The sequence below is a fragment of the Grampus griseus genome (assembly GCF_964374135.1).
Source record: "Grampus griseus genome assembly, chromosome: 10".
Classification (NCBI taxonomy): Eukaryota; Metazoa; Chordata; class Mammalia; order Artiodactyla; family Delphinidae; genus Grampus; species Grampus griseus.
The window spans coordinates 101266915-101291465 of record NC_139004.1 but is presented as its reverse complement, the minus strand read 5'-3'; the positions used below and the strand labels follow the sequence as shown (position 1 = coordinate 101291465).

At 53.9% G+C, this 24551-nt stretch overlaps 1 protein-coding gene across 2 annotated transcripts in view; it reads right to left on the bottom strand.

Moving 5' to 3' along the window:
• Nucleotides 1–24551, bottom strand: part of WNT7A (Wnt family member 7A) — a gene marked incomplete at its 3' end in the record, with an annotated part of 65411 nt that overhangs the window by 21937 nt on the left and 18923 nt on the right. Inside the window, exon 3 of one of the 2 annotated variants that reach the window (XM_082664013.1) lies at nt 20858–21129. In XM_082664013.1, the coding sequence (XP_082520139.1) occupies nt 20858–21129 (272 nt within the window). The remainder of the gene's footprint in view (nt 1–20857; nt 21130–24551) is intronic. The other variant, XM_082664014.1, reaches the window with a different exon arrangement.

Below are 24551 nucleotides of genomic sequence, written 5' to 3'. Positions count from 1 at the left end.
CAGAGAAACTAAATGTGGTCTATCCATACAGGGGAGTATTATTCAGCCCTAAAAAGGGGTGAAGTGCCGACACCTGCTACACCATGGATGGACCTTGAAAACATGATGCTCAGTGAAAGAAGCCAGACGCCTGAAGTCATATATTGTACAATTCCGTTTACACACAATGTCCAGAATGGGTAAACCCACAGACACAGCAGATTACTGGCTGCCCAGCGCTGGGGGAAAGGGGGATGGGGAGTCACTGCTAACAGGTACGGGGGTTCCTTTTGGGGCGATGAAAAGTTCTAGAATTGCTTGTGTTGATGGCTGTGCAGCTCTGTGAATCCCTCCGTGCACACTTAATGCCAGGCCCTTCTGAACCACTCCAAGCCCCCAGGGCTTCTGCACCTGCTGTCCCTTCTGCCTGTGACACCCTTCTTCCGGTTCCTCATCTTTCTCGTTCAGGAGGCACCAAGACGAGGCTGAGATGTTCAGCAAGCATTTGCTGAATGAATGAATGAGCGAATGAATGAATCCACCCTGGCTCGGGAGCCTGGACGGCCATTTCCTTCACGGTGGGGTCTGGTACAAGAGGCCCTGGCTCAGTCCATAGAAGATCAAGCTGGAGCCCCCAGGGAGGGGCTGTGGGACAGAGGACATAGGAGCGGACGCCCCAGAGCACAGAGGCATCCGCCCTCCGGCTGACCACCCTCTGTGCCCCTGGCCACGCCCAGATGAATTGCCCTGACCTCAGCAAGGCCCTGCCCAGTGACCAGGTACCACTGAAGCCCTCTGAAGCCCCCATCCCAGAGCAGAAGCTCCTTTTGTGTTGGTGTCCAGGAGGGTGGCTGGTCTGGGCCGCCGTTCCTGCTGCCCTGCAGCCAGGCTTGAGGACACGGGCGCAGGGGCACCTCCCCTGAGATAGCCTCTTTCCTGCCCCCAGTGGAGTCAGGTTTTTTTCCAGGCCAGTGACTGGGAAAAACACCCTGGGTTATCTCTATCCCAGGGCAGTTTCCAGCCGAGATGGCGGGGGCTCTCCCCCGGGCAGGGGGTGGGCATGGTGGGGGGACGAGCTGCTTCTTACTGCTCTGTGGCAACAAGGAGCTGACACAGGATCTGAGCCCCGGGGCCATGTGGCTTCTGATGCCCACCCTCCTGGCCAGCGCTGCGGCTCCGTCAGTCCAGGTGGGCCGGCCCTGTGTGCCTGGAGGAGCTCGAGTGGGCCAGGAAGGACCTGGAGCCTCTGACAGCAGAGGGAGGAGAGGTCTCAATGTCCTTACTTGGAGCCCTAGCTCTGCCACCTCCTGGCTGGGCGATCAGGGGAACAGCATTGAAACTCCCTGACCCCGGTTCTTCAACAAGAAAGAACAACAACAGAGACCATCGCTGAGGCAGAGCGCGTGAGGGGCCTGCTCACAGGAGGGAGCCGGAGGGGAGGGCTTCGAGGGGCCCTCCGCATTTTTGCAAGACGGTTCTCTGCAGAGGATGCCAACCAGCTCGGAGACCCAGGGAGTGAAGCTGGCTCTTCCCAGTTGGCCTGGGGGCAAATCCCAACTAAGAGCCTGTGGGGATGGAGTGAACGTCCCAGGAGGGAGGGAGCTCCCTGTCACCAGAGGTATTCAAGCCACATTGAGATATGTGCCATCCAAGAGGGGAGCCACCAGCCACACGAGCGCCTGAACTGTGGCTAGTCTGAACGGAGATGTGCTCTAAGTGTAAAGCAACTACCAGATTTCAAAGACGTACGGAAAAAAAAAAAGAACGCAAACCATCTCAGTATTTTCATATCGATTACACAGGGAAGTGACAATATTTTGGACATATTAGATTAAATAAAAGATATTATTAAGTTCACTGTCATCCTTTTTACCTTTTTGATGTGGCTACTAGAAAATTTAAGTTACCTGTGTGGCTCGTATTAATTTCTATTGGACAGCACTGATGAAAATCCTTGAGCTCAAAGACTGGTCCCAGGGCATCACCCGGGAGCTTGTTGGAAATGCAGACTCTCAGGCCTCATCCCAGACCTGCAGAATCAGAAGCTGCGTCTTCACACTCCTCAGGTGATTCGTGTGTAAATTAAAATCTGAGATGCCCTGCAGATGCCTTGGCTGGGGGTCTGAGGGACCCCGCTTTAGGGGTCAGTGAGAGCAAACGGCCTGAAGTCCAGCCGTATTCTGTGAAATATTAAGTAATGGATACCTTCGCCCCCTGAGTCACACACTCGGTCCAGCTCGCGCTCACCAGAAAGCAGACACAAACCTTCAAGAGAAAAGGGCAGCTTAGCGGAGACTAGGCTCTCTTAGAAACGAACGATGTCCCAGAATACACCATTAGTTGGCATCCTGCAACTTTTTTAAAGTCTGGGCAATAATCTCAGAAAACAACTGAAAAATGGATCTACGTGTTAAAAAAAAAAAAAAAGTAACCAACTCCCCCTAAATTCCTCCTCCTTTTTCTTTCTGAAAACTTGGCCTAGAGGCATTAAACAGCACTAAATATAGAAATGGTGAGCAAGTAAATCTCTCCGAGGTGCCACCCGTGGCCCAGGGCCTGTTTCACCGCTGAGCTGTAAACCATTGAGAGCTGGGAGCTGTAATCAAAATGCTGACAGCCTCCCAGCTGTGAAGAGGCCAGGAGGATGCAGGGCTGGGACCCCCACCGAGGGGAGCAGGGAACACAAACACAAATCGGCCCAGGTTCAAAGTCTGCCATTGGTTTTCCGGGACATAACCAAACCCACACACCCTCCTTATAGGGCCCAGAAGGTGATCTGCCCATATCTCCCAACCGGACCCCAGACTCCAAACACACCATGTGGGACCTCATCTCCTCTCTCCCTCACTCAGTGACACTGGCCTCCTTGCCTTGGGCTCTTACATTTGCTGTTCCCTCTGCCTCAAATGCTATTCCTCAGACGGCACACTTCCTCACTTCCTGTTCAGAACTCGCCTTCTCAAAGAGGTCTCTCCTGACTCCCTAAGATAAAATGCCCCCTCCATCACCTTTGCCCTCTCGACCTGCTTTACTTTGTCATCATAGTATTTATTAGTCTCTGACAGCAGATTCTATATATATTTGATTATTTGTTTGTCCTCTGCTTTCTCTCTGGAATGTCAGTTCCATAAAGGCAAGTACCATCTAATACCAGAGCCTAAAATGGTACCAGACACATAAATAGGTGCTTAATAAACATTTGCTGAAAGAATGAATGGATTTCCATCCCTTTCTTTAAGCTGTTCTGGTGATCTCACTGGGATAATGTCCGACTTGCCAGCAATGAGCTCAGCTTTTTACCCATCCATTCACCCAAGCATGCTTCCAAATAACTATCCATTCATCCATCTACCTGTCCATCCATATAACCATTCATCCAACCATCCTTCCAAACACTTTCTTTCTATCTATCCACCTACCCTTCCAAATACCTATCTATCCATCCATCCATCCATCCATATATCCATTCACCCAACCATTTTCTAGTATCTATCCACCTAATCATAAATTTGTTCATCCATCCATATAACCATTCATCTAACCATCCTTCAAAATACTGTCTATCATCTATTTATCCATCCAACCATCCAGATATCCATCTGCCCAACCACTCAGCCATCGACCCATCCAAACCAACCCCCAGATGGTTAGACCTCCTATCCCGGGGTCCCAGAGTCCCCTACCTTCTCCTTTACCCTATTCAGCTCATGCTGCCATGATTACACGCAGTAATTCACACTTTCCCTCTGTTATTAGAATGTAAGCACCTTGAAGCACAAACTGTGTCTTATCTCTGATTTCCAGTGCCTAACAGAGGGCTGACATTTAGTAGATGTCAGTGAATGTTTGCTGAATGAATATATTTTTCCCTTCCCCTTATTTATTTGTTTTGCATTTCCTACTAGACTGTGAGCTCCCTGATAGCAGAGACCTTTTTTTTTGAATTTTATTTTTTTATACAGCAGGTTCTTTTTAGTTATCCATTTTATACATATTAGTGTATACATGTCAATCCCAATCTCCCAACTCATCCCACCACCACCTTCCGCCACTTTCCCCTCTTGTTGTCCATGCATTTGTTCTCTACAACTGTGTCTCTATTTCTGCCCTGCAAACCGGTTCATCTGTACCATTTTTCTAGGTTCCACATATATGCGTTAATATACGATATTTGTTTTTCTCTTTCTGACTTACTGCACTCTGTATGACAGTCTCTAGATCCATCCACGTCTCTACAAATAACCCAATTTCAGTCCTTTTTATGGCTGAGTAATATTCCATTGTATATCTGTACCACATCTTCTTTATCCATTCATCTGTCGATGGGCATTTTGGTTGCTTCCATGACCTGGCTATTGTAAACAGTGCTGCAGTGAACACTGGGGTGCATGTGTCTTTTTGAATTATGGTTTTCTCTGGGTATATGCCCAGTAGTGGGGTTGCTGGGTCATATGGTAATTCTATTTTTAGTTTTTTAAGGAACCTCCATACTGTTCTCCATAGTGGCTGTATCAATTTACATTCCTACCAACAGTGCAGGAGGATTCCCTTTTCTCCACACCCTCTCCAGCATTTGTTGTTTGTAGATTTTCTGATGATGCCCATTCTAACTGGTGTGAGATGGCAGAGACCATTTTTTAGTCATCTGCTGGTCTCTAAAATCTTGTGCCTGACACAAAGTAGATATGTTATAAATATTTAGTGAATGATCAAGTGAATGAATGCACACAAGAGAAGAACTATAGCAAGAGTAGAGACTCTGGAGCCAGACTGCCTGGATTCAGATCCTGGCTATTTTTTTAGCTGTGTGACCTTGGGTGAGTTAGTGAACCTCTCTGTGCCTCAGTGTCCTCGTTTGTAAAAGTGAGATAATACTACTTACATCATAAGTCAGAAGGAGAAAGACAAAGACCGTATGATATCACTTATATGTGGAATCTAAAATACAACACAAATGAACCTATCTACGAAACAGAAACAGACTCACAAACATAGAAAACAGACTTGTGGTTGCCAAGAGAAGGGGGGGTGGGGGAGGGAAGGATTGGGAGTTTGGGATTAGCAGATGCAAGCTATTATATATAGGATGGATAAACAACAAGGTCCTACTGTATAGCACAGGGAACTATATTCAATGTCCTGTGATAAACCATGATGGAAAAGAACATGAAATAGAATATATATATATATTTATAACTGAGTCACTTTGCTGTATGGCAGAAATTAACACAACATTGTAAATCAACCATACTTCAAAAAAATTTTTTTTGAAATAGTACTTACTTCACTAGGTTCTTATCAGAATTTTATGAGTTAATATATATGAAGTACTTAGAATAGTGCCTGGAGTAAGATAAGGGGACATAGGAATTTAAAAATAAAATCTCTATTTACTACCGACCCTCTGGAACAAATACTGAAGACATAGGTGAGAGGAAAGCTTCTGTCTGAGCCTGTACAGTTCCCACAGAAGCCTCCTACAGCACTTTTTCCCCAGCCACGCTGGGATCACTTGGCGACTTACCAATATTATGTCAGGTGGTCGTAAGTGCCATGTAGAAAAAGAAAACATGACAGCGGACAGGAAGTGGTGAGGCAGATGGGGGGCAATTTCAAATAGGGTGGTCAGGAAAGGCCTCCTTAAGAAGGTGATATTTGAGCAAAGACTTGAGGAGGGGAGGGGGTGGGTGTCCAGATAGCAAACGCTCCAGGCAGGGGGGAACAGCAAGTGCAAAGGCCCTGAGGTAGGGACACACCCGGTGTGTTTAAGGAACAATGTAGGTGGAACAGAGTGAGTGAAGGGGAAGTAGGAGATGAGGTCAAAGGGGCCCAGGGGTCCAGGTCATGAAGAGCCTTGTCGGCCTTTGTGAAGACTTCGGCTTCTCCTCTGATTGAGTTGGGAGCCACTGTGAGGTTATGAGCGGAGAGGAGACGATTTAACTTACATTTGAAGAGGCTGCCGGGGCCAAGGTGGAAGCAGGGAGACGGGTTAGGAGGCTGTTGTGCTACTCCAGGTGGGAGATGATGGGGGCAGGGGTGCGGGCTGTGAGACAGGGAAGGTCCTGGACAGATGTTTTAGGCAGAGCCAACATGCTGGATGTGGGGTGTGAAAGGAGTCAGGATGAAGCCAAGGTTTTGGGCCCAGACAACCGGGAGGACGGGGCTGCTGTTTCCTGAGCTGGCAGGGGATGGAAGGCAGGAGCATGGCTATGGGAGAAGGACCTGCAGCGAGGTTTCGAACAGGTGGGTTCCGGGCCAGCAGACGTCCAGGAGCAGGGGGCAGGGGGCAGCTGGATGCAGGAGGTTTGAGTTTGGAAGGAGGTCTGGGCTGGAGACTGGACTTTACAGACAACTGTGCAGGTCCCAGAGTGTGGCACGGGCTTGGGTGGGCTCTCTCCACAGGGAGCAGCTCAGATACCCCCGAGAGACCCAGATGGACCTCACCTGTCACAAAGTGAGGAGGGCCAATGTGGTATTGCAACAGCGTTCTCCCCAGCGACCCCCTCTTTTCAGTGAAGTGACAAATCTCCGTGGATTCCCAGACATCTCCTCCCCAAGTCCTCCTAGCAGGCTACACGAATGGTACGTGGGAAACATGGAGCTTCAGAGCTAGAAAGATCCTACAGAATGGAATATAGGAATTAAAACCTAACTGTGGCTTTAGAATGACTACTGCTGCTACCACCACTAATAATAGTAATAACAATATTCATACCAATAGCTACCGTCTTCTGAGCACTCACCACCTGAGAGTGTGGGCCTCGGTACCCCCCGGGCATCATCTCATTCACTCAGCATGATGGCTCTGAGAAGTGCAGGTTATCACGGCCTTTCTGCCACTGAGGGAACCAAGGCTGGGGGAGACTACCCAAGGGCACGCAGCAAACAAATGGCAGAGTCAGGGTTTTTCTGGCCACTTTTCTCAGCCGTGTCATTCCTGCTAGGAGGCCCCGGCCTTCCCCCAACCCAGGACTCTATGCCCCGCAGAGCCCCCCACCCTGCAGGCTGAGCGGTGCCCGGCCTGAGTCTCTGGTATGTCGCCTGAAAAATGGGCACATTTACACCGCTTGCTTGGAGGAAAGCTGTGAGGCTCGGCCAGAGAAAAGTGTTAGAAAAGGTCTCGCAAATTATAAAGTATTCTTACAAACGTTGTGAGAATCATTATTTCAAAATACGACCAATCCTTCCAGGTCTAAACTAGACACACACACACTTGAGGGCTAAGAAGAGACCCAGAGAGGACGGGCAGCGCGTGGGCTACAGAAGCAGGATGGCTGGGAGGGAATCCTGGCTCGATGTTTTCCACTTGGGCCACCTCGGTAAACCCACTCTACCTCCACTCTCCTCATCTGTAAAATGGGACTAACCACACCTTCCCTGGGGGATCATTTATGGAGAGCACTAGGTGTGGGGCAGCACATGGTGCATCAGGCCTTGGGAGAGGCGCGCAGAGCAGCTGAGGGCTGGCCTGACCCTGCCCACCCCCAGCCGGCCCTGGGCCTGCCCCCTCCACACGACGTCCTGGGGAGATCCTGAGATCAGGTGAGCCCTTGATCTGCTGCAGCGGGGGCTGCCCTGGGACGCTGCTCAAGTCACTGGCTGGACCTCAGCTGCCCATCTGTGACATGGAGTTCAGAAGGACCCCCAAGGTGGTCGGGCCAGTGAAACGGATTCACTCGTGTAGACAGAGCACGGGATTAGTGTCTGGAAGGCACACTGCAGGGTGAAGACTTGAAGAAGGCCCTGTGTCAGGTAAGGGGTCCTTTTTCGGGACATAATAGTACCTGGATTTCTCCTCAAAGGACACACAAGTGTGCAAGATTAGGGCAAGTGACGCTGCCGCCTGGGTGCCAATTCCTCCTCACCCTCCGCCCCGCCCCTGCCCACCCTCCACCACTTGGCTCCCTGTCCCCTGTCTGGGCAGATTTGATAACACCCGAGAGTCCCACTCCCCCTGCAGAGGACAAAGGCGGTAATTGTCCCTGGTGGGCGCCTTTTGACTTGGTCTCACCGTGGTGTAACCGAGCCCCCTCGGCTGCACCTCACCTGGGAGGCCTCCCGGGGCCTCGCCACGCCGCCCCCTCCCACCTCAGCCGGTTTCAAATGTGCCCCCTCTGAAGGGCCAACAGCCATGGTGGGGATTCCTTCCAAGAGAAGTGACACGGCCGCTACCGGAGACCCCGCCTTGGGCTGGCAGGGGCCCAGGGAGGTGAAAGGATTGCTCCCCCGCACTGCTGAGACTTTTCCGGGTCCCTTTAGTAGTGACACCAAAGCCCGAGCCCAGCACCTGCCGCTCCAAGCTGGTCTGTCCACCGGACCTTCCTGCAGCAAGTCACGAGCCACGTGGCTACCCAGCACTGGACGTGAGGACTGAGGGGGTGAATGCTCAATCTTATTCATCTGTGATTAATTTAATCTAAATAGCCCCACGTGGCCTGTGGCCACCACACAGGACAGCAGAGCTGCAAGCACTTTAAATGCATTTAATCTTTTAACCCTCACAACACTCTACAAAGCGATCACTGTCCCTGCTTTACAGATGGAGAAACTGTGGCACAGAGAGGCAAGTGAACATGACCAAGGCCACACAGCTGAGAAGCAGGGAAGCCGGGAATGGTCTCCGGAGGCCGCCTCCCACACCGGGACAAGCCATCCTCAGTCCATCCCCATCCACTGCACAGCCGTGCCCAGGAAGGCAGAGGACACGCACTCCCAACCCCCAGGCCTGCCAATCCTCTAAGTCCCCTTCTGGATGCCAGCCTCGCACTCACGTCACGCCACGTCGCTGAGAGCACCCACTGGGTGCCAGGCTCCAGGCTGGGCTCTGGGAGATGGCGAGGTGTCTCTCACGCCTGCCCGGAAGGATGAGAGGATCCAGCAGGGGGACAGGATGTGGGTCCCCCACTGCCTTCCCTAGGCTGAGCCAGCCCAGAAAACCCGTGACAGCAGGAGGTGTGCCAGGTCTCTGCACAGTGTGGGCACTCCTGGGGACCTCCTTGCCCAGCCCCTGCGCCCCCCATGGCGGTCCAGGCCCCCTCTCCTGCTGGGGAGGGGCAATGCACAGAATCTTCTTCTCCACGTGGCCAAGCTCCCTCCTGGCCTGCAAGAGGCCTCTCTCAGGCAGACGACAGTGGCCCAAGGACCGTCCCAGGGCCGCAGCGACCAGGAGCGGGGAGCACGAACAGTGCCAGAATAATCTACAGTCCCCAAACCACCAGACACTGGGGCCTTTTGGGGGCTGGGGACCCCAGAGTCTCCAAGTTGCCCCAAACAGGGGATTGGAGAATCTTAGGACAACATTTTGGAATGGCAGGACGTGAGAACTGGGTCTGAGGATAAACATATCTGAGTCCAAGAAGCCCCAGGGCTGGTGAAACAGTTCAGAGGTCAAGAACTGGGTCTGGAGCCAGACTACTTGGATTCAGACCGTAGGGCAGCACCTGCCAGCTGTGTGGCCTTGGGCAAATTTCTTTACCTCTCTGGGCCTCCGTTTTCCCATTTGTAAAATGGGGAGAACAGCGGAGAACGTCAGCCTCACAGGACTCGTGGAGGTTAAGTCAGTATGTACCCCATCGTCTACATTCTCCCATCAAACAGGCACCTGCCCTCCGGCTTATCCCATTTTTCTCATCACAGCTGCAACCTGCATCTTCCCACATTCCTCTACTCCATGGTCCTGGTCCTGCCTGCCGCCCTCCCACCGTCCCCGCCCCCAGCCCTTCACTGACTGCAGGACAGTGACAGCCCCCCGAGGTGGCCCACTCCAGGCTGAGTTCCCGAGCCCCTCCCAGGCTGGTGTGTCCAGCCGCCCCCTCTGGGCCTGCCCCAGGCCGCCCACGCCCACCCAGACTGGGGTCGGGAAGGGGTCTCAGTAGCCCAGAGCAAAGTGGGGTGCTGAGGACCAGGCCTCACGAGGCTGGGGACCCACAGACATTTCCCTTCGCTGTGAGAAGGGCTGCTCCTACCCCGCCCCGGCTCCCCACCCCCGTCCCCCCCATCTCATCCCCTCCCTTCCCCGGCACCATCCACTGCTATCATGGCAGCATCACCCACCGGACCTGGCTGGGCCCTGCCCTCGCTGTGTCATCGGAGAAAACTGGAAAAAAACCCTCAGGCCTCGTGGGCGTCCTCCACCCGGGCCCGAGTTGGTTCCCCTCCAGCCCCTCCTCAGTGGCTTCCGCTCCGGACCTGTCTGACTTTTTCCTCCAGGCCTGCACAGCCCGGCCTGGTCATCCCAGTGGGCATTCCCCAGTGGACACGTCAGCCCCGCCCAGCCCCACCTGCCCCGGCCAGTCATGTGGGGAGGAGGGGGCAGGAGGACCTGGGAGCCAGGCCCTGGGTGTGAATCCTGCCCCGCCCCCCTTGCTGTGTGTGAATCCTGCCCCGCCCCCTTGCTGTGTGTGAATCCTGCCCCGCCCCCCTTGCTGTGTGTGGCCTTGGCAGGGCCTCCGCGGTGGTGTCAGTCTCTCATCTATTAAATGGGCCCAAGGAAGGGAGTCTGGTTCTGAAATGATTTTTCTCAGTACTGTCTGGAGACCAGCCTCCCCCACGGGGCAGCAGGGGCTGGGCAGGGGTTGCCAGGCTGAGAACATAAACAGACAAAACGATAACCCTGACCTAATATATGCACCTTATATAAAAGTTAATTCAAAATGGATCATGGAACCTTGAAGACATTCTGCTCAGTGAAATAAACCAGCCACAAAAGGACAGACACTGTCTGATCCTACTCACATGAGGCCCCTAGAGCAGTCAGATTCATAGACACAGAAAGTGGACGGTGGCTGCCAGGGCCTGAGGAGGGCGGAGGAGAGTTAGTGGTTAATGGCAACAGTTTCAGTTTGGGAAGATGAGAAAGTTTTGGGGATGGATGGTGGTGACGGCTGCACAACAGTGTGAATGTACTTAATGCCACTGAACCAGACACTTAAAAATGGTTGGCATGGTAAGTTTTATGTTATGGGTATTTTACTATAATAAAAAATAAATACATTTTAAAAATCAATTTCAAGGGGCTTCCCTGGTGGTCCAGTGGTTATGACTCTGCACTTCCACTGCAGGGAGCATGGGTTCGATCCCTGGTGAGGAAAGTTCTGCATGCTATGAGGTGCGGCCAAAGAAAATAAGAAAAAAAAAAAAAATCAAATTTGCGAACTAAAAATTTCAATTTAAAAAAGAAACAAACCTTAGTTGGTTGATTTAAAATTAATTAATTTTAAAAAACAAAAGACTTAAATGTAAAGCTACAAAGCTTTTAGAAAAAAACACAGGGCAAAATCTTCAGGACCCAGGGCTCAGCAAACAGTTCTTAGCACAAAAGCACTATCCGTAAAAGGAAGAACTGATAAATTGGACCTTATCAAAGTTAAAATTTTTTGCTTTGCAAAAGAGCCTATGAAGAGGAGGAAAAGACAAGTTATAAATTGGGAGGAAAAAACTGCAAACCACGTGTCTGACAGAAGACTAGGATCCAGAACATACAAAGAAATCTCAAAACTCAACAGTAAAAACCTAATCTAATTAGAAAATGGGCAAAAGACACGAACAGACATTCCACTGAAGAGGACGTACAGACGGCAAATACGCACGTGGAAAGACGGTCCACATCACTAGCTGTTAGGGAAACAGTCATTAAAATCACAGTGAGATGTTGCACACACCTCTCAGAACGGCAAAACCAAAAAACAGTGGTGACCGTCAACGCTGGAGGGGATGCAGCAAAACAGGACCCCTTGCACATTTCTGGTGGTAATGTAAGACGGCACAACCACTCTGGAAAAGTTTAGCCCTTTCTTACAAGGCTAAACGTACAACTACCGTACGATCCAGCAGTTACACTCTTGGGCATCTAGCCCAGAGAAATGGAACCCTGCGTTCACACCAAAACTGTTCACAGCAGCCTATCTGTCATAGCCCCAAACTGGAAACAACCCAGGCGGCCTTTTAACAGATGAACGGTTCCATGCTGTGAAACACCACTCGGCAATAAAAAGGAACAAACTATTCATAAATGCAACAAGTTGAATGAATCTTGAGGGGCTTATGCTGAGTGAAAAAAGCCAATCCCAACAGATTACACACCGTACCATTCCGTCTATATAACAATCTTGAAATGATAAAACTGTAGAAATAGAGAACAGATTAGTGGCTGCCAGGGATTAGGAGGGGATAAAGGAGGGAGGGAAGGAGATCTGGCTCCAAAAGGGTAGCACAGGAATCCTCACAGTGGAATGTTCTGTGTCGTGACTATACTGATATCAATACCCGGTTGGGATACTATATAATTTTACGAGCTGTTGGGGAAAACCGGGCCAAGGGCACATAGGATCTTTCTGAATTCTTGCAACTGCACATGAGTTGACAATATCTCAACATAAAAATTTGAATTTAAAAGTGCAAGAAACCGGGGCTTCCCTGGTGGCGCAGTGGTTGAGAGTCCGCCTGCCGATGCGGGGGACACGGGTTCGTGCCCCAGTCCAGGAAGATCCCACATGCCGCAGAGCGGCTGGGCCCGTGAGCCATGGCCGCTGAGCCTGTGCGTCCGGAGCCTGTGCTCCACAGCGGGAGAGGCCACAACAGTGAGAGGCCCGCATATCACCAAAAAACAAAAAAAAAAAAAGTGCCAGAAACCCATTTAAGTTTTAATTTGAGATAAATAATGAATAAAGTTTTGCTATAAGTATGCTCCACACAATATTGGGGACATACTTGTACTAAAAAATATTTGTTATCTCAAGTTTAACTGGGAGTCCTGTTTTTTATCTGGCAACCCTACTCCTGGGAAATTGCCCCAGGTAAGAGGAGACACCTGTCACGTCATTCATTCACTCAACAAATATTTCTTGAATACTTACTATGTGCCAGGCACTGTTCTAGGCACAGGGGATACAGCTGTAAACTCAGGCCACCCCTACCCTCGTGGTACTGACATTGTAGTGGGAGGACAGAGGGAATAAAGACGTAAAGAACTGTGCAAATAAAATCGTTTCATATGGTGTTAAGTGTTATAGAGAAAATAAAGCAAGACAGTGTACAGACAGAGCCGAGGTGGAGAAAGGGGAGGAAAGTCAGAAAGTGAGAGAGGGCTTCCCCGGGAGGGCGACGTCTGAGCAGAGACCTGAAGGAACAGCAGGAACTAGTTATGCAAACATCTGAGGGAAGGGCCTTCCAGACAGGGGAAACAGCATGTGCAAAGGCCCTGAGGCAGCAACAAGCTTGGCGGACTCCAGGAGCGTGTGGCTGGAGACATAGTTGGTGTCCAGTGGTCCTAAGAACCCTGTATTCCCTACCCCCACATGTCAGAACTAGAAGACCCTTCTGAGACACGAGGTCCCACCATGGGAGAAACTGAGGCCCTGGAGGGCCGGGATCTGCCAAGGCCACCCCTGGTCCAAGTCTCTCAAGTTCCAGCTGGAAGCCTTTGCATCTGGGAAGGGAAGAACCCACACCTGCACCAGAGCTGGAGCAGGAAGGGAGGGCACGGCGGCCTGCGGAGGCCTCCTCACAGCCCGGCCTGGTCAGCTGGCTTCAGGCCAGGCAGGGCCTGGCTCCTCGGGCCCTCAACGTGCCACCACTGACCATTCTATCCGGTCAAATATGCAAGTGGCCCTTGGGACAGCAGAGGAGAGCATAGCTGAGCAAGCCTTATCGGGGCCCCACCCCAGCTGCCAGAGGCCAGGTCCCTGGTGTGCCCTGACTCACAGGCCTGCCTGCAGCCAGGGCAGGGTGGAAATCCAGCTCCCAGGAGCACCCAGACCAGACAGGGCAGGGCAGGAAGGGACAAGACCAGCACCCTCCGCGCGCAGAGGCTGGGCAGGGACTGGGAGGTGACTCTCGTTTGGGTGGAATTCCATCCCCCTGAGCTCACCTCCCTTGGAGCACATTCCAGCAGGGGCCAGCCCCGTCCCAGCTGGGCCCCCATCCCCAGGGCTGCCTCTCTTGGGCTCAGTCACCACGCTCCCAGGAAGGGGTTGTGGAGGCCCCCTCCCTCCCTGGGGCCCCCAGAGCTCCCAGCACACTTTGCCCTCAGTGGCCGGCAAGGCCTCGACGGCACCCCCGGCCCGGTGCAGTAGCATCAGCGAGGCGCGGAGAGCCCGGACCCCCGGCCCCGCAGCCCAGCTTCCAGAGCCAGGATGCAGCAGAAGGGGGCTCTGAGCTCAGTGCTCAGGGATGCATCTACAAGGACCCACCTCCCTGTCTGCTCTTCTGTGTCCCATAGCCCTCCTGCCCCAGTGCCCATTTCCTCAGGGCTGTGGCCGGCTCTGGGCTTTCCCACTAGAATCTTCCTGCTGGCCAATCCTGCCAAATGCCAGGGCTTTGGCAGCTGCCTCGCGTTGGTGGCTGCCAGGAAGTGGCTCCAACCAAGACCTCTCTCCAGGCACCAGTGGCCCCTGGGCATCTCCATGTGATGCCCACAGGCTCTCCCACTCACATGCCCAAAAGCACCCTAATAATCATCTCCCCTCAAGTCCAGACTCCACACGCCCCAGTGCCTGACCCCAGTGAGGTAGAGCGCCCACCTATCCACCCCAAGTGCAACCCAAGGCGGGTCCTGCCTCTTCTGCTCCAAAACAGCTATCCCTCCTGCCTACCCGTGGTCCCTGCTGGGTGGGGCACCAGCTGCCACCCTGGCAGGCAAGGCCCTGCACTTGACCCCAACCACCTCTGCAGTCTCATCACCCATCATCCCCTCTCCCCAGATGCACGCAGTCCGCCCCCACCTAATCATGCCTTTTCAGGACTTCATGCTTTTATAGATGCCGTTACTTCTCCCTGAACTGCCCTCCCCCCCACCTGCCTTGTCCACCTGGTGGACTCCTACTTATCCTTCAAAGCCCTACTAAAGGGTCCCTTCTTCTTGCCCCAAAAGTGTCCAGACTCCTCCGAGAAGAAACCGTATGAGCTCTTACGCACCTTCTGTGTTGCATTTCTCCTGCGGTGTTTAGCCCTGAATCATCATTTTTGCTCCTCTTAAATGCCTCTGTCACCAGACAGAGCACCTTGAGGGCAAGAAGCACGGTGAGTTCATATCCTCACTGCCCCAAAGGTGGGAAAGAAACGATTCAAAGCCACAAAGATTCCACCATCCAAAGATTTCAACCCGGGGCTTCCCTGGTGGCGCAGTGGTTAGGAATCCTCCCACCAATGCAGGGGACACAGGTTCAAGCCCTGGTCCAGGAAGATCCCACATGCCACGGAGCAACTAAGCCCGTGCGCCACAACTACTGAGCCTGCACTCTAGAGCCCACGAGCCACAACTACTGAGCCCGCGTACTGCAACTACTGAAGCCCACGCATCTAGAGCCTGTGCTCCACAACAAGAGAAGCCACCACAATGAGAAGCCCACGCACCGCAACGAAGAGTAGCCCCCGCTCACAGCAACTAGAGAAAGCCCGCACGCAGCAACCAAGACCCAATGCAGCCAAAAATAAATACAATTTTTAAAAAAAACAAAGATTTCAAACAGCAATTTAAAGTTTTCTTATTGGCTCCTTCGCACTACCACCAACTATGAGCTATACCTTCAACCGTTAATAAGAAATACAATTCAAAGTTACTCCAGTGCAAATTTCTTGTGAATCATTTTTTGTTTGTTTCTTAAATTGCAAATTTAAAATTTAGATTAACTCAAGTTAATCTAAAAAAAAAATGACTTCATTAAAATGTACCTATACTTAAAAAAAAACAAAAAGATTTCAACCCACCGCTTCTGACGCCTCTCTCCCTCCCAACCAAAGATCCTGATTCCAAGCCCCCCATGTGAGGGTGTAAACCTAACATTCTACAGTCCCAGCCTGAACCGTCTGTGATTTCAATGCCAAAATACCATGGCCCTAAAATTCCAATAGAGATAGACTCTGATTCAAAAATCACGTCCCCAAAGGACCTGTTGGCTTCCCCCATTCCTGTCTTCTACTGTGACCCCTCTGATTCAACCCTGCAGACCACACAATTGCACAAGACAGTGCCGGGGGGAGGCAGGGCACAGACATCCCCAGCCCTGCGGCCACATCTGCAGGTGAAACCCTGGCTCTGCCTGGGCCGGACCCAAACCGGAGACCTGTGAGGGCAGGTGCCCCCCCGCGGCATTATTCCTCTTGATCTGCCAGCTGAGTCGGGGGCACCCTGCCACCCCAAGGGCCGCCCGGAGGACAAGCCCTGAATCTCCGCTCACTCAGCGGGCCACCACCTCGGCTCACTCAGCGGGCCACCACCTCGGCTCTGGGACACGCACCCCTTCCCCACCTCCCCCTCCCCCTTTTCTCTCGCGCCAGCTGCCAACAAGCCCCAGAGCCTGTGGTCAGGTTGAGTCTTGTCTTCTCACAGCAGGAGGAGGGAGCCAGTGATAAACACATCTGTGATCCTTCCCGAGACGCTCAGCCAGGGGCGGCTGCGGGCTGGCCCCTCTCCTGCCGGTTCCAGCTCCACTGTGCATGGGGCCCACGGAAGCCTGTTGTGGGCAGAGTTTCTGGAATGGGGTCCCGTGCCTTTGAATAAATGGCAGGCCGCAGGATCCTGGGGGCCTCCAGTGTGTGCCCTCGCCTGGCCCTGACTAGCACCTGGGATCCAGAACAGACCAAGGATCATAGTGCCATTTGACAGATGAGGAAACTGAGGCCCCCAGAAGGGATGGAACCCAGAGATGATACACACTGAGCCTTACCTTCCCCAGGCTAGGCGGCTGCCCTGCTCCTGGCCGCTCGGATCTGTGTCTGGGCCCTTGGGGTGCCCCACGTCTGGGAGCGAGGGGCTAGGCTGGGAGACCACCTTCCTGCCGTGCCCTGGCCAAGGGGTGTGGCCACTGCCTTGCATAGCTGAGGGCCAGTCGGGATCCTTTCTGGGCCTCTGTTTGCACCCCCAAACCACAAAGGGGCTGGACTGGTGGTTAATCAGGCCTTTCCTGTGTCCACTGGGGAGTCCCAAATTCTACCTCTTGGCTCTGGAAAACATATAGTGCCTGGCTGAACTGCCCTTCCAGGAGGTGACCCTCAAGCGTCCTCCTGAACCAGAGTGGAGCTAGGCAGCAGGGGATGGTGGGAGTGCAGGGGGCACCCTGAGCTGGGAAAACCATTCCTGCTCAGAAGTGTCAAGTGAGGCCCAACCTGCGCACCCCACCAAGGATGCCCACACCCCGTTCCTGACACCGCCCAAGGCCTCGCTCTGCTGCCCTGGAGTCAGTCTCTGAGACTTCTGACCCGCTGCTCCAGAACCATCAGTGGCTCCCCAGTGACCGTAGGGGACTCAACCATTCACTCCGCACGTACGTAGAGCGCCTCTATACACCAGGCCCTGGGGTGCAGCTGTGAATGTGATGCATGAGGTCTCTGTCCTTAACAAGCTTATGATCTGGGGAGGGGAAAGGCTAGGAAGGTGTTGAGAAGGAAGTCTCTCTGAAGAGGGGATATCGGAGCTGGAACTCAAGCCGTAAGGACAGGGCAGCCCTGAGGGGAAAACTCACAGCTCTCACTCCCTGGCCTGGAAGGTGACCTTGCAGCCCTCTGGCTGCAGCCACCCCTTCAGGGGCTCACAGACCAGCCAGTCTGGGCCCCTGGACTGGCCCCAAGCCCCTCCTCTGGGCCTTTGGCCACTACCTGGGTTGCCCCTACCTCTCTTCTCTGCCAAGCCAAACCTTGGAGTAGGTGGGGTCCACCTACTCCAAAAAGGCCCCTGAGGTTGACCTTACAACATATGATGGTCCCATCATCTGCATCACCCCAGAGCTGCCCTGAACAGCAAGCACAGCCTCAAGCCTGCTGGCGCTGGTGGCTCAGGAAACCCTCTCCCATGTGGAGAGAAGGGAACCCTCCTACTGTTGGTGGGAATGTAAATCGGTACAGCCACTATGGAGAACAGTATGGAAGGTCCTTAAAAAAAAAAAAAAAAAAGAACTACCAGGGCTTCCTTGGTGGTGCAGCTGTTGAGGATCCGCCTGCCAATGCAGGGGACACGGGTTCAAGCCCTGGTCCAGGAAGAGCCCACATGCCGCGGAGCAACGAAGCCCATGCACCACAACTACTGAGCCTGCGCTTTAGAGCCCACCAGCCACAGCTACTGAGCCTGAGGGCCACAGCTACTGAAGCCCAGATAGCTAGAGCCCATGTTCCACAACAAGAGAAGCCACCACAGTGAGAAGCCCGTGCACTGCAACAAAGAGTAGCCCCTGGTCACCGCAACTAGAGAAAGCCCGCGCGCAGCAACGAAGACCCAACACAGCCAAAAATAAAATAAAATAAAATAAATAAATAGAACTACCATATGACCCAGCAAGGCCACTCTTGGGCATATACCCGGAGAAAACCATAATTCAAAAAGACACATGCACCCCAATGTTCACTGCAGCACTATTTACAATAGCCAGGACATGGAAGCAACCTAAATGTCCATCAAGAGACGAATGGATAAAGAAGATGCGGTACATATATACAATGGAATATTACTCAGCCATAAAAAGGAATGAAATTGGGTCATCTGCAGAGACGTGGATGGACCTAGAGACTGTCAAACAGAGTGAAGTAAGTCAGAAAGAGAAAAACAAATATCATATAATATCGCTTATACGCGGAATCTAGAAAAATGGTACAGATGAACTTATTCACAAAGCGGAAATAGACACACAGATGTAGAGAACAAATGTATGGACCCCAAGGGGGGAAGGGGGTGGGATGAACTGGGAGATTAGGATTGACATATATACACTACCATGTATGAAACAGATAACTAATGAGAACCTGCTGTATAGCACAGGGAACTCTACTCAGTGCTCTGAGGTGACCTAAATGGGAAGGAAATCCAAAAAAGAAACCCTCTTCCGCCTGATGTGCGTGGGACCTTCCTTCCCCCAGCTGAGCGCTCTCTCCCCTCATTCTCACTGTGGCTGGACCAGGTAGCCACACAGGAGGAAACAGGGGGAGACGGAAGCCACTTGTCCCTCTCCTGTCCACTCCCAGGGATGAGAGCTTCAAGGCCAGGAGGGACCCCATGACCTATGACCTCAGCCCTAGGAAGTGATCTGACCGTAGAAATCGGGAGGGATGAAGAGCTGAGAACCCTGGAGGAATGTGCCGCCCTGAGCAGGAGCTTCCAGCACAGGGCAGGGCCGGCAGGGCCTTGCAATCTACGCCGGCCATCATCCTAGGACAGACCAGGTGAGCAGCCTGCTGCGTGACTCACCATGGCCGCCTGGGAGGCTCTGACACACCAGATGTGCCCGGAGACTGCAGAGGAGGGAGGGAGGGAGGGAGGGAGGGAATCCCAAGGCAGGAGGAAGGGCTCCTGGTGCCTCCCGTTCGTCTGTACACGGGTGGGCAAGCCACCCCCCAACACCACTTACCAGACAGCTCCCTCCCTCGGTCTGGGGTCACACCCACCCCGTGCTGAGGACCAGCTGTGTGCCAGCCCTGGGGAAGGGCTCTCCCGCCTTCTCCCCACGAGGACACTCCTGCCATCTCTGCTTCCTTCCCAGGAAGAAGCGAGCAACAGAGCTCGGATCTGAACCCAGGCAGCCCACCGCCAGCCCGCACTATGCAAAGGACACCAACCCGAGAACCAGACGCCAGGCTTCACATCCTGGCTTTGCTCCCGATTAGCACGTGACAATCCCCCTGTTCCTCCATCTCGTCACCTGCAAAATGGGATAATGAGGCCACCGTTCACAGGGACGCTGTGAGAAGCACAGGGAACTCAGCTTGTCCTGTTTCATGCACAGGACTGAGCGAGAGGACTGCTGGCCCACGGACATGTTCTAGCCAAACCAGGTCAGCTGGCACCCAAATGGGCAGCTCGAGGCCCACCCTTAGCCAGCATGTGTGTGTTTGAGCTCCTATAGCAATCCTCTTTCTTTTTTCCTTTTTCTACATTTTTTAAGAGTCACTGGTGACGACCAATTTTAAATGCCAACGCCTAAAAAACTAAGTGCTTGTGCATGAAAATCTGGGTCTAAAACCAGAGGATGAGGCCACCCTGGGCCGGCATTCCCGCACAGCCTCCACGGGCTGGAGCCAAGCTGGGGGCCCCACGGATGGGGCCTGTGTTCCTTGGTCTCTACAGCCCTGGGCACGGTTTCCTCCATTCTCTTCACCGCTGCTCCTGCCTGGCCCCCCCAGTGGTGCCCACACACACCCTGTCACTGCAGTGGTCCGTCCTCCACCCCGGCGGCATGGAGCCCTCCCTCCCTGTCTGGCCTGGCCCATCAGAGCCCCTCCTTGCCCAGTACCTCCGGGGCCTGCGGGTCCTCACACAGGCAGGATCCACCCTCCTGTGACAGCCCCACCCCATAGGCCCTCACTGTACTCTGCCGGCAAACCTGTCTGCTCCCTTGCCTCACGGGATAGGGTGCCCATCCCCTTTGTAAGCCAGCCACCTCCATTAGAAACATCCTGGCACAGCCTGGACTCTCTTCCAAGCTGAGCCCAGAATCTAGGAGGATCTGAGGAGGCGGTGAAGAGGGAATGGTCACCTCCATTATTTTGAGCTCCAGATCTTGGTTAAGGTGACCAAGGATACGTCACCAACCCTGGCATCTGCCCTACAGCAATGACTCCTACTGCACTCACCTCAACTCCTCCCCACAATCAGAGTTTTGTACAGCTGATTTTGTGGTCCCGAGGATGACAGTTCACATCCGTCCCTCTTTCCATCTTGCTGAGTTACATCCAATGTTTAAACAGAGATTCGATTATTCAACCTTGTCAGTAACTGACAAGTGTCATGCCACACAGAAATCCTGACCAGCAGCAAATCGACAACAGATGCAAGCAGAATGAGGCTACGGGCAGAGCCCTGTGGCCCATCGCCAGACACCCAACACCAGTTGTTATGAATAAGCCATTTTGCAGCATCTCTGCAAGAGCCGCCCGGCTCCCCTCCCTAGCTGCCTACCTTTCGGCCTGCCTCGTTATTGTGTAAGTTCATGAGAGTCCGGGCATTCTGCTTGATCTCCCGGGCATCCACAAAGACCTTGGCGAAGCCGATGCCGTAGCGGATGTCGGCAGAGCAGCCACCCCACTTCCAGCCCTCGTCCCGGTGGTACTGGCCTTGCTTCTCCTTGTCGCAGCCACAGTCGCTCAGGTTGCCCTGGGTGCAGGCAGCAGTGATGGCGTGGGCCACGCCGGCTGCGATGATGGCGTAGGTGAAGGCGGCCTCCCGGCTCCCTGCGGGGACAAGAGTGGAAAGGCTGGGCTCAGGTCCAGGGCGTCCTGGGATGGGAAGGGAGGCTGAGCTCACTGTCGGGGCACCACAGAGACTGACTGAGCGCCCGTTCCTCACTCCGAGAAAGCTCCGTCCCAGGCACCCCCATCACGCACATCCCCGTTGAATGCCCAGTCACTGAACGCCCTTGGGGAGTTGACGGGGCAGCGGAGGAGAGAGGCTGGAGACCAGAAGAGGGATTCCTCTGTGGATGGCCACCCACTCCCCCCAGGCTGATGTGGCCATGCCCGCTGCACACACGCACAGCACTCGTGGCACCTGGTGACAAACTGTAACGCAGCACTCTGACCACCACAGTGCACCTAGGCTCTGGAGCCAGAGGCCTAGGCTGAAACCCCAGAACATCGGTCTGTAGCTCTGCCACCTTCAGCCGCCACCACCCCCTCCCTGTGTCTCAGTCTCGTCGCTGGAAAGTGGGGACACAGCAATAGTCCCTTTCTCACGGGGATGATAAGAGAGTAGAGTTTGTCCATGTGAAGCTCTCAGCGCCCTGCCTGGCTTGTGGCACCTGCCTGACACAGCAGCTCCTGTGCTCGTGGCCTTGCTATCGCTGCTGTGTCACCTGCTGTCTAGAGGTCTGGACCCCCGTGGCCCCCTCACTCGACTGTGAGGATCTCCAGAGAAGGCTGGGACCTGCATCCTCGGGACTCCGACTGACACAGGGGACAAGGGCTGCGGGAGGGGAGAGGGACTGCTCGTGGGCAGGCAGGAGGGACAGGATAGCAAAGGGTCAATGGGGGCCTGGGGAGCTGCTGAGGTGTCACTTCCCCGCAGGGCTTCCCAGCTACGTGGAGGTGGAGATGGCCCTGCTGGGGGGCTGGGAGCCACATGTTAAGAATTTACAAGGGCCCTGCAGGGCGGTGCTGAGCTGTTAAGTGGGGTGGAAGGGTCCTGAGTAGCTGGGGTGCAAGAGTGGGGGGCGGTCACTTAGGCCTGGTGCAGATACGCCCTGCCACCCAACCTCCCGGCCTCCCTGGGTCCCAGAGCGGCACCTCCTGCTGGGATGGAGATGAACCCAGACCCCGTGCCTAGTGTAGGCACTCAGCGCGTTCGCTCTCAGAGCCAGGGTGGGTGCAGGTCAGGGAAGCACCCTAGAGGAAGAGGCCCCAGGGATGGAGAAGTCTCTCAGGACACCGTCACCCCGACTCAGGTGGACCTTCTCACCCGTCCCTCCTTCACTTCGCAGCCCCTCACCCAGGCTGCTAGGATGCCAGCAACCTGCACGCCGACCCCTGGCCACCGCATCCGCACCCTGCAGACACGTAGGCCTGTCCACCTGCTGGACCGACGGCTTCACTGTGCCGACGCCTGGCCCTGACATTCCACGGCGGCCCTGTTAATACGGGGGTGCTGGAGCCCATACGCCCAGATTCAATCCCAGCTCTGCCACTGACTGACCGTGACTTGGACCAGTTCCTCCTCTGCCTGAGCCTCCGTCTCCAGGCACCAGCTCACACTACTGAGAATCAAACCCACGAGAAAAGGATACACTGGAGGAACCAGGCGACAGCGAGATTAGACCCTCACAGACATCAGAGAAAGAATCATCAGGTGCAGAGTATACAGAGAATAAGATGGGGGAGGAAATCTCTGTTCCACCACTTTCTGGCTGTGTGACCTTGGGTGAGTCACCTAACTGCTCTGTGCTCCAGTTCCTCCTCTACAAAATAGGATGACAACCGCTCACTTTAATTAGGGAGGTCGAGAGAACTAGAAAGAATTAACAAAGGTAAAGCATTTAGCAAAGGGCCTGGCATGAGACAGTGACCCCAAATATTAGATTTATTACGATTTCTATTGACGATGGTAATAACGGTCCCTTATAAGAAGGCTGTGAGGTATGGAGTAGGAGTTTTCATTTGTTGAAGAAACTGAGGCCAGGAGAAAAGTCTGGTTCACCCAGGCCACCCAACTGGTGGGCAGCAGCGCTGAGCTGCAGTCGTGGCCTCTGGACACCCTGTTCAGACCAAGAACTTTCTCCGGGGAGCAAATGACTGCAAAGCGCAGCGGCCCCACTGGCAGCCTCCGGCAGCTAAAGGGAAACTGTATCCCCTTTATCAGACTCAGAACAGAGCAGCAAATTGAGGAAGGGTCGGAGCCTGGCCCGCCACCTGAGACTTGCCCTTCCCCCAGGCTCTTCCCTGGGGGTGGGGGTGGGGACAAGTGTGTGAGGTTCTACCATGCAGCAGGCGGAGGTCCCAGGTATCTCTGAGCCCTCTGAGCAGCGCATGCAATGCAGATGGCTTCTGCTCCTACCCAGGATCCCCCAGCACATCCCAAGGTGGGTGGGAGAAGGGCGGCTGCACCCAGCACACACACAACTCCCTTGAGTTCAAGGTGCACTCCTAGACCAGAGTGAAGTCCATCCTGGGCCATGGCCTTCCCTCCCCACCAAGCTGGCCCTCACCTCCGCACCCACGGCCCCCGAGAAACAGAGGGACCGTTATTCTTAGCTTCTGAGCTCCCCGGGACCCAGGTACTGGCTGTTGCAGTCCAACGCTTCCAGATGCTAAAGGGTCACTGCTGACCCCTGCCATTGACCTTGACCTGGGCCTTGCCCACCAGTGTTAGACTAGGACTGCCCAGTCCCCATACTTCCCCCTCCTCACTGACCACCAGGAAAGCTGCCCTGGGCAGTGGGCTGGCCGTGTAACTAACGTCAGGCCTGTCAACCTGTCTAAGCCTCTGTTGCTTCCTCCATGAAATGGGCTTAGCAGCATCAGGGGCTGGTGAGTGGACAGCGCCCGGCATGGGGTACATGTTCCATAAACACTGGCTGCTGCTGCTGTGATCACGATTACCACCAAGTCCGTTTTGCCTCGTTGAGCTCCAGGATGCACTGAAGGACACGATAGCCTCACACAGAGGCCAGTGTGTGGGGCTGACCCAGACTCCGGCTGCCCAGCCAGACTTGGGGGGTCCCGAGGGAGCAGGGCCTGTGTCTGTCTGTCTCCCGCTGTTTGCAGTCCCCACGATAGTGTGTGACGGATGAATGAATGAGCAGACCTCACTGCCAACCCCACCCCGCCAGAAGCTGGGTGACCCTGGGCAAGTCACTGGGCCTCTCTGATCCTCCATTTCCGTATCTGTGAATCTCACCCAGCTGGCACCCAGCGGGTGGGGGTCCCAGGTATCTGTGAGCCCTGGGACCAGTGCATGAATAAACGGTAGTGAGTATTATAATAATTACAATGGATGGAATTACAGGCCCCCTGAGAGGTACAGAGAGAAACTCCCCCGCTTCAGTTTTCTCCACGGCCCTCCTGCCATTTTAGACTTATTTGTTTGTCGTCTGTTTCTCACACCACAGCCACCACTCCTGCTGCCCCTACAGCATAATGTCCTTGAAGGCAGTGCTTTGTCA